Here is a 17505-nt window from a genome sequence, read left to right as displayed (position 1 = left end):
ATTAGAGGTTCAGAAGACATCCTGTGCCATAAAGTTTTTAAATTGCAATCTACCACCTTCCAGCATAAGGTTTTTCAAAGTGTATTCTTCTGACAGTGTTCATGAGGGTCACCTGAATGCTTGTTAACACGCATTCTTTTATTGGTCAAAGCCCAGACCAAGAAATCACAATTGAAAATGGAGCCTGGTAGCCCTGGCTGGTGTAGCTCAGTGGATTGAGCGCGGGCCTGCGAACCAGAGTATCGCGGTTTGATTCCCAGTCAGGGCACATGCCTGGGTTGCAGGCCAGTTCCCAGCAGGGGACTCACGAGAGGCAACCATACATTGATCCCTCTCTCCTTCCCTTCCCCTCTAAAGATAAACAAATAAAATCTTGAAAAAAAAAGAAAGAAAATGGAGCCTGGTAATGTACATTTTAATAAACCCTCCAAGTAAACATTAAGTAAACTCAGTCTTGGAAACTACTATGTTAGGGTATCCTAAACAGCTATTAGCCCAAGTATTGCTTGGGAATGGGGCAGAGGAAAGGAGATGGGGTGGAGAAGGCAATAGGTGTGAGTCTAAGCATTATAACCCAGACTCAAAAAGATGAACTTTGTGTTTCTGTGTTACCTACCATGTTTCTGAATGAGGGTTCTCTTGAAGAAAAGGTTTCTTAGAAAAAATAAATGCATAAAAACAGCTCCGCTATAGACATGAGAAGATAAAAGAAGGTTGGTTTTTTGTTTTTTTTTGCAATGGAATAACAGAGCAAATATGTTGTTTGAAAATAATCTGGAGGTGGCTTAAGGAATTGATCAATGCACCAGGCACATATTTAGTGGGCACCTACTATATGCTACATGCCATACTAGGTGCTAGGAGCATCTACTATATGCTACATACCATATAACAGTGAATACGACATAGTCCTTACCATTATGGTACTCACAGTAGTGAGATTAATGGGAACTGGGAAACCAGTTAGAAGATAGCTATGATAAATATGAGATGATGAAGACCTGGGCTTTATATGATACCAGAAGCATCTGTCAAAGAGGTAAAGAAATAAACCTGGGAATTATGGTTTTGTGAAGAATTGATATGAAAATTGAGAAAAGCCATTGCATTCAGGTAAATGTAGGATCCAGGTTAGTGTAGATACCTGTCAATGGAAGGATGGAAATACAGTTCAGTGCTGGTTAGTGGGCTCTTGGAGAGCATGAGGCAGGAGTCATTGTGTCCATTGTCAAGGACCCTACCTGTGGTAGGATAAAGTGCTAGTGTTTTCCCTGGACCAAAGGCCTCATAATTATCCTTTCTGCAAAAAAGCTTCATCAGAAGCCCAGAGCCATAAGGCCTGGTGTCCTGTTTTTCTGTGGGTGTGGTAACCCTATTAAGAGTTGGTGGTAGTTATAACAGTGTTCACGTTTTTTTATTGCGCTCTCCTCGCTCCATCCCTTTTTCTCTTTCATCTGTTCCTGGAGGCAGAGGGAATAAGTTGGGGTCTGACTGTAATAAATCTTCGGGTGAGATACTAACAAGGGGTGGAAGAACTGAAATTTGCAGAATAAAACTATAACATGAGCACATCTGGGGACATTTTGATACTAAGGTATGCTTGGCACTAGAAGTGAGAGGGTTAATGAGTGAGTCACTGAGTAACCCACTCAGACCAAATTTCTCATTCAGTACCTGATTCTGAGCAGAGTCTTTGGGGATGTCTGGGGTGAGGGAGCTTATGCCTTCTGGCCTGAGCATCCCACTCTGGTCCTGTTCCTTTTGCTCACTTCACCCAGCCCAAAAACTTCTTGAAACTACACACTATTTAAGCATGTCATAGGTGAAGATTTACCATTCCAGAGCGTCTTATATGCTTCCTTGCAAAAGGTGCACTAGGTAGTTTTCTGGACACTGTGGTTCCAAATGTGGCTGAATGTTCAGCTCAGTCTAGTCCAAGGCAAGGCAAGCATTACAAAACTGAATATATAAATCTAGATAATCTATAGATGGTATTTAAAAATAGAAGATCATCAAGGGAGTCAGTATAAATAAAGAAGAAACCTTGAGCACTTCATGGTGGTCAGGAGTGGGGTCAGGAGTGGAGTAGACCCAGCAAAAGAGACTGAGAAGAAGTGACTACTGATCTGGGAGGAAGCCAAGAAAGAGGCATAGGTAACACAATCAGATGCTTTGAAAAGTTCACTAAGATTGGAAATGGCCACCAAATTCAGTGGAGATTCTAGCAGAGTCTAGTGGAGACAACATATGAATAAACAGCATGGTGTAAATAATTTAGTATTGTGTTTTATTGCAGAAATCTCTGAGAAAATTCCCTCCATTGACAGGACTCTGAGTAGAAGTTTGTAGGCAGATTAGTAGTTCACCCTGAGGTTGAGAGGTTTCAAAGTAAAGGAAAGAAGGTGTAGAGAACCCACGTTGATACATACAGTCTCATGTTGGAAGCCCGAAGGATCTTGTGCCTGGGGAATGTGAAGTGTGTAGTCCACCAGGGGCCAGGATGCAGGAGATGGAGGTGGAGAGTCAGGTAGAGGTCAGCTCAGAAGCTGTCTTCTGTGCTGAGCTAAGGAGTTTGACTTGATTGTATAGGCCATGGAAAGTTATGAAGAGGTTTCAAGTGTGTAATATTTTTGTTTTAGTTTATCATTCAGGTGGCACTGTGGAGGGCATATGTGTGGAGGTAGAAGCTGAAAGGGGGAGACCAGTTAGAAGTCCATTACCATAGAACTGATGACCGAGGGATGTGAACAGGAACAGGGGAGAGAGGAGAAGTAGGTGAAAATTGACAGGTGGTAGTAGTTTTACTTTTGATGTGCAATTTTATGTTTTAATGTGGGGGAGGCATAAGGGAATCTGGTAGGTAGGTTTTCCAGTGTGGTAGTGGTGTCACTAATTAGTCACCTTTGGCCATGAAAATGCTGCAAAACAATCCCCAAATGTCGATGGTTAAACAGTAAACATCTATTTCTCATTTCTGCATCTTCAGGACTGCAAGGCAGCTTTGGTGACTGTGCTCCAGGTCACAGGTCAGATTCTGGGCAACTTCATGTATTTTTTCATTTCACGACCCATGCCTGCGGGTTCAGCTTCTGCCCGATGTGTGCAGTCCTCCTCGTGGCTGGAGAAGCAAGTGGAGACATGCTGTCCCTCTCAGAGGCTCCGATTAGGATTGAGAGGACGCCTTAGGAAGAATTTCCTAGGAAGTAAGGAAGAGAGAAATTCAATAATTTCACATATATGGGGAGGTATACTTCCTCACTGTGAAGTCACTTGGCAAGAGACATGGGCTTAATCTTATAAGTAGAGAACCTCAGAATCTATCATACCAGCTAACAGAATGTGCGTGTACTATAAAGATAGAATGTGTTCAATTTTAGGCATATTAATTCTAGGTATCTCCAGAATACCTAGAGATGTTCTAGATGGACATATAGACCATTGAATAGTTGAGCCAAGGGAAATATCAGAGTTGGATTTAAGAACTTGATGGCCATTGAATGTAAGTAATAAACAAAACCATAGAGATGACAGGAATTCCTAGTTAGAGTAAAATGAGAGAGAGTTACTGATGAAGCGCTGAGAAGCACCAATGTTCTTCATATGAAGATGAGTCAATAGCAAACCCGAGAAAGAACATGTAAAGGGTTAGTTGAACAACTTAGAGGCATTAAAAGAACAGAAAAAAGAAGAGAGTTCCAAGAAGGAGGAAGTGGAAATGAATGGTCCAGTGGCTTTCAGATTTAAGTTGGCCTTGATGGAGAACTAATGTGAAGAAGGTGATTTTATTCTAATCATCCTTTCAAAACAAAATTTCAGATTGCTGCTCATAGAATCACTATGGAGACAGGGGGATAATGTAAATAAAACCCAGGGTATGGTTCCTGACATGTGCCTGGCACTCAGTAAATGGTAGTCATTTTATCCTATTGAAAACTAGGGAACATTGAGCAATTATCACCAGCTTAATACAAAATTTGATGTCATACCATTTTTACTTTGAATTTTATCAAAAGCATTTTATTGTTAGAGCTGGAAAAGAAAGAAAAATGTAATGTTATGTGATTTTTATGGTATAACCCTTGAAATTAACTGGAGTGAAATTTTGGGAGTAGTTGTCTTTGTTAATGTTGTTCTAAGTTAATGTTCAAAAGGGAAATTGAGAGGGTTGTTGCCTCTTGGTGGTATCTGTTATTTAAAAGATGTCTAATCCCAAGCATTCTTATCAGTCTACTATTTGGATTGAAGTGGCCATTTGTTCCCTGCCTATATAAATCATTTTGTTTTAAAGTTCTGTCTTCATATTGCCAAATCAGGATAAAAGCTGGAGAAGCATGCGTGTTTCAAGATACTCAGGTACTTTGGGTTATGGAGATGAAATATGCATTTGCAGATTTGCTTTCACTTTTCAGATAACCACAGGGCTTGTCTGCCTTTGTCCTCATAGTTTCTTCCATCCCTGCATGGCTCAGAGTCCCAGTGTGCTTTCTGGCTGAAAGCATATACTCTATTTCACTTTGGTAACAGAACAGTGGTTGTCAAGTTCTTTGTTTTTAATGATTCTGCTTTAGGGGTGTCAATTAATAATCCCTGGAGAGACCACCCTGAAGAATTTCTGTAGTTAGATTACAATACAAAGGTTTGCTTATTCACAGTATTTAAAAAGTTTTAAATTGTGATTTCTGAGCAATGATTCCAATCTTCCCATCTTTTACATTCAACTGCCTTTTTAATGCCGACTTTCTTCAATTTTTCTGATTGTGTTCATTCTCTTTTTAAAGTTTGTGAGTATAATTGAAACTGCCCTTACCTTCGAGAACCCTCTGTCCTCACATAGCAGAATAAATGAAATACGGATACAAAGACTGAGCATATAAATTACCTCTAAAAAAGAAAATGCCTTCAACATACAGCTTTTTGATTTCCCTTTACCTTTTTTTTTATTCCCGAGCTTGACAGCTGTTTTTTCTCTCTAGTCCAGTGATCTTGTTATTAAAGTATCCTTGTAAAGGTAATTTAGCACACATGCCTCATAGTTATTAACCAAGTTCTACGTTCAAATACCAAATCACTTTGCAGATGATTCTTCCCACTAGCAAGATGGCTTGGGGCGTGAAGGGGCCAAGGGGCTTTCTTAGTTGTCCTGAGTGACATTTAAGAATTCTGCAAGAGTAGTGAAAATTGCTTTGGGTCTGCTTAAATAAGTATTCATAAATAAGTATGCCACTCTGAGTGTAGATTTTCATACACCAATGACATTAAAAACATTTGCAAAATGATTTATATGAAAAAATGATATAGTTAATACACCTTTAGGTCAACCCTTGACCTAAAAGAAAGGTTATGAGGGTGGGAAAGAGAAGAAATACACAAAAAAGACCTTGGTGCAAAACCACAAACACAGTTCTCTTAAAATCTTTGAAATGCTCTGGATATAATTTTTTTTAATTACAGTATCTTTGAGAATGATAATGCAGTGTACAGTTGTTTTTTTGTGAAGTAAGTTTTTAAAGCCAGAAACGACTTCACATTCAATCATACAAAAAATAGAATAAAGGAATTTTAGAATTGGAAAGCACCTTGGCCATCATCTAACTCTACTTCCTTGTTGAGTACATATGACAGACCCAGGCCAGGGCAGCCTTCTGGCACTGGCCCAAGGTCATGAACATGCGAGGTTTTGCTAAGGTCAGGGCAGTAGGACAGGACATGCTTTGTAAGGGTTTTTTTGGTCATTATTAGGGAAAGATAGATACAATGTAGTACTATATGTACAAAAGTAATATAGTTTGGCCTGAAGCTTAAGTAAGACCACAGCTGGGTGATTTATAACAACAGTTTTCTGCTTTTAGTTAGATTTTAGGTAAAAGATAATGAGATTCATGCATTTTAAGACAGGGCCATCTCTGAGTTAAGCTCGCTCTTTTTCTCTTCTTTTCAGCCCCAAGATAATCCATACTTTTAACTTACGCCCTCCCTCTCCCCTTCAGAAAAAAGAGAATCATACAAATGAACCACAGCAAATCAACCAAAACAGCTAATTACTATTAACAGAACTATCAATTTATTTCAGTTGGAGTCTAATTTTAATTTCTCCTGGTTTTCAGGAAAATGATAACCATTTTCAAGTCAATTCCTTTACATTATTTTAAAGAATATATTTTCTGAAGAGAAATATAGTATTGCTTTACACTATTCATTTCAGAAAGGATCAGGTAGCCTTCAGGAAAAGCGCTATTCTCCCTAAGGATAGTCACACTTTTGTTCTATCTCAACAGTAAGGCCGATGGAAGATGTGTCCTAAGAGTGCATTTGAGAGTGGCATGATGCTTTGAACAGAAGCGTGTATGAGACTCAGATCATTATTGGTTTTTGTTCTTTTTAAAGCAAATGATAGGAAAGAAGGAGGGCAACTGAGCCATCCTTGTCTTCCCATCCCCCCCAATATTATGTCATTAAAAGTAGATTTAGCAGAAAAATGATTAAGTTTCTTTATGTTACTTGGCTTAGTGTCCTTTTCTGACTGACTACTACAGGAAATGAAGACTCCTGAAAAAATACAAAAAAGAAAGACACTTTGCTGCTGTTCTATATCCTAGGCCAAGTGTCTCACAGGATTCAGTAAGAGTTGTGTGTCTGGGCAGAAGGTCTCAGGTCATTACCGTAAAAGGCTCTCTGGCACCCTGTGTCATAGAACAAAGTGTCAGGCCAGTTCCCATTACCAGGTGCCTGTGGTGCTTTTCTTAAATAATCAGTCCCATTCAGGCAGAGATTTTAAGGTCCCTGATTGTCTTTCTATTTCACAAGCAGTAATTTTTTTAAGGCTAAATGGCACTAGAGGTAGAATGTTTTTGAAGTCAGATTTAGAAAAGAACTTGGTATATCCCAAAGCTGGCCTGGTTCTTTCTCGTTTTTCCCCGAAGGCCTGATTCAAGTTCAGACCTGACAGAATGCATTTGGGCATTTGGGTAGAGGCAGGCCGTGTTGAGCCCAGCTCCCCTCTTCAGCCTGAGATGGCCTGGGAGCTCATGAAGGTGTAGGTCAGCTGTAGGGTGGCGCCCTGCACCCTAGAGGGTGCAGACAGACAAAGCTTGCCTTGTCTTGCTTTGGCCCTTCAACCTCAGATAGGAGTGCCTGGAGACATTTATGTTTCTTCTTCATGGGCTTTAAGAGCATGAAAAACTGGTAAGTGAAGAGGTCCAAGATAGCATTGCAAGCATGCTATATGTAAATGTGTATTTTTTCTAAAGTGCATTCATTTTTTGGAGTCCCAATCAGAGACTGTGCTTCGCGTCCTTATGCCGCTGCATATGCCCCAGTGAATTCCAGGGGGTCATGGCGGTAAAGCAGAACTTTGAGATGAGAAGAGCTTGCTCTTTAAAGAGCTATTTTTAGCTGGAAGGGAGAGTGTGGGCCTCAAAGTGCCTGGCAGCTAGGTCCTGCAGAGGGAATCTAAATCGGAGGTGTGATTCTAGGGGAAGGTCTCCGTGGGGCTTCTCTGTTTGCTCCAGAAAAGGGTGATCCTACTGATAGTCACTGTTATGTTGGGGGTGGAGGTTACAAGGGTTCCCCAAGGGAACTCAACCGGTGATCCCCAGGACCTGTTGTGTGGCGCATACATTGTGTCTAGGGCCCCGCACTGATGGGAGTGGAAACTGGAAGCGGTAGAGCCTGAGATGTCATAGCCACGTTGGAAGAAAGGTTTACTCCATAAACCCCCTTAAAAATCATGATTCTATTTAGATGCCACCTATTTGGGCTCCTGTGATACATTCCGACCCAACTACAGGTTAATATCAAGTTTCATCCTGCAAAGTGTACATCATTCCAGGCCAGGCTCTGGTGAAGAGCAGTCTTACAGCAGTAACAGGCAAGGTTGGGGGTGGGGGGAGCTGAGGAAACCTGCCCTCCGCGGAGCTGGGACTGTGGACTGAGTGTGAGCGCGCTGACACTCGCCTCCAGGGAGGCGCTGGCCTCCTTGGAGCTCCAACCAGAAGGGTCTGGTTTCGGGATCTCACCAGAGAGCATCGAGCTGCGGGCTGGAGAGGACAAAGGGGAGAAGCAAGAGAATGGCAGGGGTGAGGAGGAGACAGATTACAGAGACGGAGAGATTCAGAAATCCTGAGAGAGGCGCGCAGAGATAGACGCCAAAGACAGTCTTGGAGTTCAAGAAAGACAGAGAAAGAAGGCAGAAAATATGCTGAGAGATGGAAACAGCAAGGAGAGATGGAGAGAGACAGACAGCAGAGAGACCAAGACTGGGAGACGCTGGTAGAGTAGGAAGTGTCAGGAGAGAGACAGGTGGCAAAGTATCCCCCTGTGCACTCCCTCCACCAGCGTGTCACCCCCACCCCCACCCTATTCCTCCTCTTGCTCTGCCCAGCCCGCGGAGAGGCGTCAACCCACAAGGTCGCCCAGTCCTTTCGTCTGTTGCGCGTTGAATGGCTGACGGTCCGCAGCGCCTCCGCCTGGGGCCGGGCAGCCACAGGTCCGCGGCGCCCTGCGTCGGTGCCGGAGGCCTGCGAGGGAGACTTGCACTGCCCCGAGCCCATCTCCACCTTACGCACCACCGTGCTCCGCTCCCCGCTACTCCTCCGGCGGTGGCAGTCCCTTACTCACGGCCCCCCGGGGAGGGGGCGCTGTGGCCACCGGAGACATCACAGGAGCCAGTTCTCCCTGCGGGGCAGGCCCGCTGAGAGCCTGGGAGTGGGATCTATTTACATGAGGTACCAATTAATCTCTGAGGCATTGTTTACGCACGTGCCAATGTGATCTCCGGTCTCGGGGAGTAGGCGCGTGGAACCGCGGACCTACAAACCAAGCTCCACCGGGGCTGCGCCCTGGATCACAGCGCACTCAGGAGTGTCCCTCAGTGGCTGGGCAGGACTACAGACAGCACCTGCGACTCTGCTCCAGAGTAGCTCCAGAGCTTCGCAGTATCGTGCGTACGTACAGGTACAGCGGCTCCCTGAATCGGGAGCCTCCAGGTTCTGCCGCCCTGCCCCTCTTTCAGAAATTCAGTCTGCTTGCAACTGCCTTGTGGCTTTTTTTTTTTCGTACGGAAAGGCCAGTGTCTGATCTCTCAAGTTCAAGTTCCGAGGACTTGCCCAGACTCCTCCCCTTAAGTCATTTCTACCATCCTTCGGCAACCTCGGGAAGCTGACAGCCTTGGACTGCTCGTCCCAGAGCCAGCGCTGGCACCCCAGTCCGTCCAGCACCGTATCCCGGCGCATTTGCCTCTCTCCTTCCCTCTTCCTCCCTCCCTTTCTCTGTTTCTTCCTATACTACTCCCTGCCTCTCTTGCCTCTTAAGTTTCCTGCGCTGTGAATTCAGCTGTGCCAAGCCTCAGGTCTGGTGGAACGGATCCTGAGCACGACCCGGGCACTGGGACGCCGACTCTGCCCAGGCAGGACGCGGCAACGGGACTGGTCCGCGCCGGAGCATGGAGACCAAGCACCAGGGAGGGCATGTCCGGGGCGCCGGAGACGCCAGGCCCGAGTAGCTCCTCCATGGAGCCTGCCCAGAGCGGTCCCTGCTCACCGGATTCTCCCCCAGTCCAGTGCGGTACGTACTCTTAGCCTCCACAGTCCAGGATGGGATACCTTCGGGCAGGGTGGTGGGGCACTGGGAAGGGGCGGCGGGGAGGGTCCCTGGTTGGCGGACAGAGTGCTGTAGATGGGCGACTCTTACAGACCCGGGCAGACTTCCACTCTAGAAGTTAGCACTGGCTGCCTGCGCCCCTTGGCTCGGAAAAAAAGTAGTGGGTGTGTTTATCATCAGAGGTGTGTGTGTATGTGTGTATATGTGTGTGTGTGTGTGTGTGTGTGTATCTATGTAGATGCAGCACACTCAAAAGGGTAAACTGAGCCTGGCTTTCCTGTTTGCAAATTTTACACTCCCTTTCCCCACCCTCACTCCACCGAATGTGTGGAGATACCCAGCACCTAATCTTGGTCAGCTCTGTCTACCCTTTCCTCTTCCTGCGCCCCCCTCGCTCAGTCTCTTTCGCTTGCTCTCCCTCCCGCTTTTTCTCTCCATCTCTCTCTACTGGTGTGTACGTGTGTGAGCACTGCCAGGGCTGGCAAAGAACCAGCCGCCGCGTTTAGTCCGAGCCGCCCCGCCATCAAACACTAGGGCAAGTCTGGCTGCCAGAGACGCTTGGGCTCCCAACCAGCCTGCGCGCGGCTCGGTGCCCTGCCACCTCCTGTCCCCACAGCCGGGAACTCGCACCCGAGGAGCACAGGGCGCAAGGAGCCCTTCCTCTTCCCAACCTCCTGCCAGCCTGCCTGCGGACCTAGCGCTCGCTGGTTTCAGCCTTTAGATTTACTCGCTTTTCAATTTTTCTTCCCCCGTATTGTTTTTTTTTTTTTGGTTCACCCCTCCCCGCCACGACCCCCATTCCCCGCTTGGTTGCCGAGCCTAACCTTGCCCGCGTGGTCATGGGATGTCTAATTTCATTTGTATCTAGGCTGCTGAGAGCGCTCCTTGCTCTGTAAAGTGGATGTCAGGTGGATCTATGTTTTTGAAGGAACAAAGACTCAGCGAAGGCACCGCCGAGGAAGTTTGAGACGCGGGAGGATGCAGGCTGCGTGCTGGTGTGTGGTTCTCCTCCTGCAGCCCACGGTCTACTTGGTAAGTCGCCGCTGGTCCCGCTCTCCCACCCCCCACAATCCCACCCTGACTTCGAGGCCGGCAACTGGGGGCGCGCGGGAGGAGGGGGAAACCGCCAGCTCAGCGAGAGCAGCGTTCCTAAGGACTGTGTTGGAGCAACTTTGGCAAGCTGGTCTCCGGATTCCTACGAGATCTTCCGGGGACCCCATCCCCATTTCCTTCTCCGCTCCCCCCCCGCCCCCCCCCCCCCCCCCCCCCGTGCGTGACTCGGAACAGGGCCTTAGGGCACCCTAAACACCCAGAAACCGAGGAGATAGTGGGACAGGGTGCTTTATTACGGGAGAGGGCAGAGAGAAGGGGTGGGAGGCATGAACTCTCACTGATTCATCCACAGAGTTTAAACAAAAAGGGAAGAGGTGGAGAGTGGGGAACTTGAATCTGCTCTGTGACCATTCACCTAGCCCCCCAGTTTGGAGATATGCAAATAAAAACGTGCGGGGAACTTTGTTTGACGTGCAGGGTTGAGACAGGACAAGTCTGAGGATGAGTTAGGAGCATCACAAAGAGGTCAGACAGAGTTAGGTCAGAGGTACTCTGGCAAACATGTAGCGGCTCTCTCTCTCCCTCTTTTCATAACCCACCTTTTCACCAAATAACCAAACCCAAACCCCAGTTCCAGGGCCAAGACCCATATTAGGGAATGGCAGACCTTGTCAGGGGGAGAATTTTCGCTAAAGCTATCGTCCCAGTTCTCCCAGAGCTGTTTCTGGGGGACTGGACTTCGCACACTGTTGTGGAGGCGGGGTGGCGAGAAGCGCTTTATTGTAGTGGCTGTGGATTGGTAGCTGTGGGCACCTCGCGGAACTGAGACGCAGAATGCAATTTCTTGGTTTAGCTTCAGGGACGGCCAGGCGCACTCACACCCTGCTGGTGAAGTTGCGCTCAGTGCACTGACCCCCATTTGCCCGTCTGTGGGCCACAAGAGTGCACTGAGGGCTCATTGTGTTCTACTTAGGGGCTAGGAGTGCTGGAGCGGCTTGAGATCTCTGATAGGGTTGGATAAATGTGATAGGGGGTGAGGCTGTTCCGTAATCCCAAGAGCTTCAGAACCCACAAGCCTGGGAGCAAAGGAGTTGCCATTCCTGCAATTGAGACCATTTTCCAGCCATTGCCCTGGTGCATGTGACAGCAGGGCTGCTACTTGTGTGAACTCTGTGTAAATGAGTGTGTAAGTATACGTTGTGTGACCATGTGAGGGTGTGTGCATTATGGGTGTCCCCTTCAGTCCAAGAACACTGAATGTTGCCAGTCTTCGCACTTTCATCCCCTGACCGTGGCAGCTGCGGACGCCAGAGGGCGCTGCGCGTCAGTGTCCTCGCCTTCAGGACACCTTGGGGTAAACAGGTGAAAGCCGGGGCAGCCAATCCAAAAGAACAGCCTTTCTGACTGTCACCGGAGTCTGTGACGGCTCTGGCTGGAACGCAGACAGAATGCAAAAAGTGTCCTTTCCACTTCCCATCTTCAATCGTTCTTGCCCCGACCTATGTCCAGTAAACCCACTGACATTGACAGCCCAGAGACCGAGGGCAGAAAGTTTGGCCGTAGGAAATACAGAAATGATTTATTGAAAGAAAGGGGAGGGACGGCAAAGTGAAAGCCCCAGAGGGGAAACATTAACCATTCCCTCGATCCTGGAAACCCTCTTGCCTCTCTCTTCTGCGTACCTTTACGCACGACCTGAACCTCAGGGCTGTTCTAACGCCCTGGACTGTGCTCACACACACACACAGAGAGAGAATCACACACGGCAAAGGCTCGCGGCTGTGGTTCAGTTTATTGCTTGGGGCAAGTATTTCGATATTCTGGAAAATAATCTATCAAAAGCAGAAGTGAAATCAATACGTTGTGTTAAAATTTAAATGTGTTTGTTGGCAGTTAAACCGTTTTCCACTCATTACAACAACAGTGCTGGATTTATTCTAATGCACTGCGTTCTCAACAACAAGCGCATTAATTCTCCTTTAATTGTAAACTGGGAGCATTTGAAAACCGTTCAGTGTGCAAATTATGCTGATTCAATTACCGTTTAGTTACAGACTTCATTACCTGAATGCCTTTTGGCAGTGCAGAGAAAGGAGACAATTTTTCCAGTTTCACTCAAAACAATACCAAATGTGAACAATAAAATAGAGAAGGCAATTTACAAGTTCATTCTTTTTTCTTTCTGATCGTAAACTGTGGTGTGTGTTGGGGATTAGAATCCACACCCACCACCAAGACAAAAGGCTGGTGGCTCTGACCCACGGCAGCATTTCCAGGGATTGTCATCCCAGGGTTATTTGCCAGCAGGATCCTGAGCTGTTTCCTTGGAGGAGCTGGAAGCTGAATTTTATCATGTAAATGAAATTAAATGGGTAAATTGGGCAGTCAGGACTGTTGGGTTTAGGCAACTAACGAAGTGAAGAGCCCCATTACAGCTCCAGGGCAATGAGACAGTCCAAGAAGTGGCCGAAGTTTCTCTCTCCATCTGTCTCACTAAACATCAGATACAGTAACTGAATTTAGCATTTATTGGTAGCTCCACCCTGGCACATCCAGACCTTTGCAGGCAAATGCAATAGATGCATGCACGTTGTCAGGAGCTGATTCAACTTATGCTTCAAGAGGAAGGAGTGGCAAATCATGACAGTATTTTATTTTGCCCCCCACCCTTTGAATTGACATAAGCAAGGGAGGAGTTTAAGGAGTACTCTTTTTTTGTCTTTGTGGGCTCACACCACAAGTTTGGTGACAGGGACACTCTGTTTATGCATTGCCTCCCAGCCGATACCACAGCACACCTTTCCCTTTAAGGTCCTGGAATCCCAGTTATGTTCTCCAGGGAGTGCTCACCACATTATGTCCAGGGAGCAAGATTTGTTTAGGTATCCCCTATATAAAAGCATTTAGGCTTCTGCTCATAGAGAAATACAGTAAATACTCCCAAATTTGGGAGGCACTTTTTATGAAAAACAACCCTCTATCCAGCAGACCAGTGCTCCATATTTAAGCAATTGTCTGCCTGTGTGTTTGGGTGAATGTTCTCAAGATATGTTTCTTGGCCCCGGGTTCTTTGAATGCTTGTTCTCAGTTGGGGATTTTGAGTATTTTTTGTGCTTATTGAGAGATGGGTCTGTCCTATTTCAAACTAGAAGTCCATTTTACTACTGCACTGGGAAGTTAATTAGAAATATATCTTCAAAGTTGCCTTCTAAAGCATATTAGGATACTCAAAAATTATCACAGTGTTTGTTCCAGTCATAAATGCAGAGAAATGGGAAGTTATTTTTTTTAAATAAAGAGAAGGAAGTCTTCTGTTTATTGAATGTTGTATATTGCAGGTTTAAACATCTGAATTCAGCAGGAGAGACACCTATGGCATAAAAATACTTGTTAAAAACTAAAAAGTCCTGCAGTTTTTATCCTTTTGTCAGTTCTGGGCTGATTCCGGAATATTTTCAATGTGATTTTATGGGGTCACAGGATTGTGGCACTTTAACTGAATTGAAGCACACACTGGATGAACTAGGGAAATGTATTTCTGGCTCTGAGGACTGAGCATCCTAAACTCTTCCTTGGTCAAGCTAAAGGGCAGGCCAGGGCACACAGGCAGAGCGTCTTCCAGCAGAAAGCAAAGGTGTTGTGTTTGGGGGCTCACCTGTGGTGATTTTCCGAGACCAGAATTGAGTCTAATGAGGGCTTCCTGGGCATGTCAACAAAAAAGTTACTCAGAAATTGAGTCCAGAGAATCTGACAAGGGGTTGAATGATGCTCCCGTGGCCAGTCACATCGCAGCACTATTCCAATGAGAATAGATGCTCGCCCTCCAATGTAGGTGCTGCCAACCAGTTCTGCTAGGAATTAAAATGGCTAATAACCTGGTTGCTGTTGTTGTTTAACCAACACGGGCAAGAATAGAAGCTTCTTTCTAAACCTTGTGCTTGAAAAACCTTTTGAATCATCTATTCCCTGAAATGTAGGGTATTCTCAAAATGTGAATTCCACGGCAATTGTTTAATAGAGATTAAAGAGTGATTAGTATATTCATGGAATACTCTCTCTGCACCATTGAAAACCAGCCCCTTTGGGTGAATTCACTGGTTATGAAGGTGGTTGTTAAAAATGTGGGAGCTGGGGTGGGGAGGAGCAGGAGAGAGAGGCCATGTCTATCCTTTGGACATGTCTATTCTTTGGACTGGCTATGTGTACTTCCCATCCTTTGCCAATGAAGCCAGCTGCCAGTTAAAAACTTTAATCAATTTGAGCTTATACCTGCAACACACATACAAGTTAACTACCTATCAGTGGCTACACAGTGTTCCCTATGAAGGCCAATTCTTGGGGGCAGTACTAAAATTCCCCACCCCACTGCATTCCCTTACTTTACTGCCTCCTGCCAGCCTTCCTGCCATAGGATTAAAGCTAGAGGTTTGAAACAGCCTATGCCCCCACAGCACGTGAGCATTTGTCAGTCCCAATATACATTCCAGGGCTCTTTGAGAGAAGGTGCATTTTCCTCAAATGCTCAACTCTTCACTGACCAGGAAAACAGCTCTCTGGGTGTGTGGGAAGCCCTTGGGTAGGTTACTCTTCTGTCTCACTTCCAGGAGGGTTATCATGGTCTAGATCCTTCTGGTGGTAGCTTGGGAGGGGGTACTGTCTTCAGTATTAGAAGGGCTGATCCAGAATTGCTCAAACTTTCTCAGCCCATACTTTCCCCAGAAAGCCATTAAGTTCGTGACTCCTCTTTGTGCGAAGTTGATTTCTATTTGGCATTGAATTGTTGGCGGCTATTTCCTCTTTAATGAAAGCATTGTCTGGGTGAAAAATATATCGGGTGGCAGAGAAATTGGTTTATTTTTTTTGAGGCAGGTGCCCAATGGCCTACTTATCTGAAGGAAGATTTTCTGCAGACTACAGAAATTGACAGCATTGTCCAAGTAATAACCACGTTGACAATATTTTCAAAAGGACATTTGAGTGATGAAAGCATTTGGATATTGCCTTTTCAAATAAACAATTTTCTGTCTCAGGATTCTTTGATTTTATGGGGGGGTGGGGGTGGGGAGAAGGGGTCAGGTATTGGCAAAGGGATGGCTTCCCCATTGGGCCCAGACCTTAAATACGCAGGTGCTTGTCAGCTTTGCTTGCAGTCCTGAAGTCTGAAGTTTCGGCCCTCCGGGAGTGCGGCTGTCCCAGCGTTGATGTTAAGGGTCAAAAGGGAATCCCGAGAACAAGGAATAGGGCTCTTCTCGCACTCCTCCGCCCGTAAAGAAGGCCACTGTAAGCTCTGAAAGTTTGTCTGCTGTAGGGTGGCAAGTTAGGAAGTGTGCATTATTTTTGATTTTTTAAAAAGAAAGTGTCTAGCTTTGATTCAATTCAGGAGAGCTCTCTTAAAGCAACCACATCCTTTAGGAGCTTCAGATCTCATTCTAAGACCCTAACAGTCCTCACCGTTTTCAATTAATATAATAGAAGGAGGCCGGCAAGTCTACTGGCGGGGAAGCCAAGGGGTCAGCGGCTTCCTGGAGCAGCGGGCGGCTACGTGGGGCTGCTCCCTCGCCTTCCCCTACGTTCACCTAGCCACCATTCCTCCCGCGTTCGCAGGAGTTTGCGGTCTTGATTTATCTGCTACTTAAGCTCGCGACCACCTCTTTTTCCTCTGCGTCAGCACTAACTCCTCCCGGAGCTTGGTGAACACGGTACGTGCATTTTTCTGCTGCCGATTGGCATGTTGACGACGCCGCTTGAAGGAATGTGACAATAAACTGAGAAACCAAAGCTTGGCAAGCACTTAATCAAGGATAAAAAGGTTCTGCTGTAAGGATGTCACTCAATTTATTGTGAAAGTCGAATGAATTACGTTTAATGAAAGTGCTCCCCAGATGAATATTACCAGCAATTTCCTGAGTTGGCTTTGTCAGCTCGAGATGAGGAAATGCCAACCCAGATCAGAAAAGAGCGCCCATCTCAATTACTATGCAAGCTTTCCAAGAGCGGCTTTTTATTGAGATGATACATATTGGCGGCTTCTTCATGCCCCTCGGCGCGCCCAGGAGTGCGTTTGCGCATTTTCCAAGTTTGACGTCTGCCCTCGCGGGTTGCTGGCTGTTGTTTAAACTTCTGATGAGCGCGCTGCGTTTCTGCTTCGGGCTGAAAACCTAATTACCTCCTCTGTAAACAGCTTTCCCTAGTATGGAGGTGGGGGCTGGCGGGGGTGAGGTGGGTGGGGGTAGGGCAGAAAGAATTCCCTTGCTCGGGTTCTCTTTGTCCTAGAAAGTTTCTTCAGCGTCTAGTGAGGGGTTCCAGAGGGTGGAAAGCCGGTGGCTCCGGCCGCGGGGGCGTTGGCACAGTGCACACCACGGGGTTCCAGGAGCCGGGAGAGCGCAGCAAGTGCTTCTGCGGCTGCGGCTGCCTTTCCTGCTCCTGCTTCCTTTAAATCAATGAGGGCATTTTACTTGTTCAAGACCGAAATACTGTGGGGAGGGGGATACAGAGGCCGCAGTCGGAGCGCATCCCCTCATCTGCATGAGAATGGAGGACCAGAAGCTTTTCTTGTGCTGTTTCTTTCTCCCACAATAGGACAAATTGCTGCTTAGAAAAACCCAGTGTTTCCTTAGGAACTGGCTTGTGGTAGCTCAGCGCATCTTTGCTGAACCTGACCCTGGTAGGGCCTCGCCCATCACCTTGCTACCCTAACGGATCCCGTCGGGAAGAAGGGTCCGAGGCAGCGGCGGCAAAGGGTGCAAAGAAAGGTTGGGCACCCTCGCCCTACCGGAGGGCGGGGCCGTCCTCCGGACACACCTCGCCCTGGGTCTCAGACCCACTCCCCACCCATTGGTTTAAAGGCCGTTGCAG

At 46.5% G+C, this 17505-nt stretch overlaps 1 protein-coding gene across 1 annotated transcript in view; it reads left to right on the top strand.

Annotated features, from left to right (window-relative positions):
• The first annotated feature begins 8818 nt into the window (after positions 1-8818).
• NXPH1 (neurexophilin 1) overlaps positions 8819-17505 on the top strand; it is a 295139-nt gene continuing 286452 nt past the window's right edge. The window contains exons 1-2 of the mRNA XM_037046395.1: positions 8819-9561; positions 10466-10629. Of these exons, the coding sequence (XP_036902290.1) occupies positions 10576-10629 (54 nt within the window). The 5' untranslated portion in view covers positions 8819-9561; positions 10466-10575. The remainder of the gene's footprint in view (positions 9562-10465; positions 10630-17505) is intronic.

This window comes from Sturnira hondurensis, unplaced genomic scaffold (assembly GCF_014824575.4).
Source record: "Sturnira hondurensis isolate 20B ecotype Veracruz unplaced genomic scaffold, ASM1482457v3 Scaffold0005252, whole genome shotgun sequence".
NCBI classification, from domain to species: Eukaryota; Metazoa; Chordata; class Mammalia; order Chiroptera; family Phyllostomidae; genus Sturnira; species Sturnira hondurensis.
This window is presented reverse-complemented; position numbering and strand designations above follow the sequence as displayed.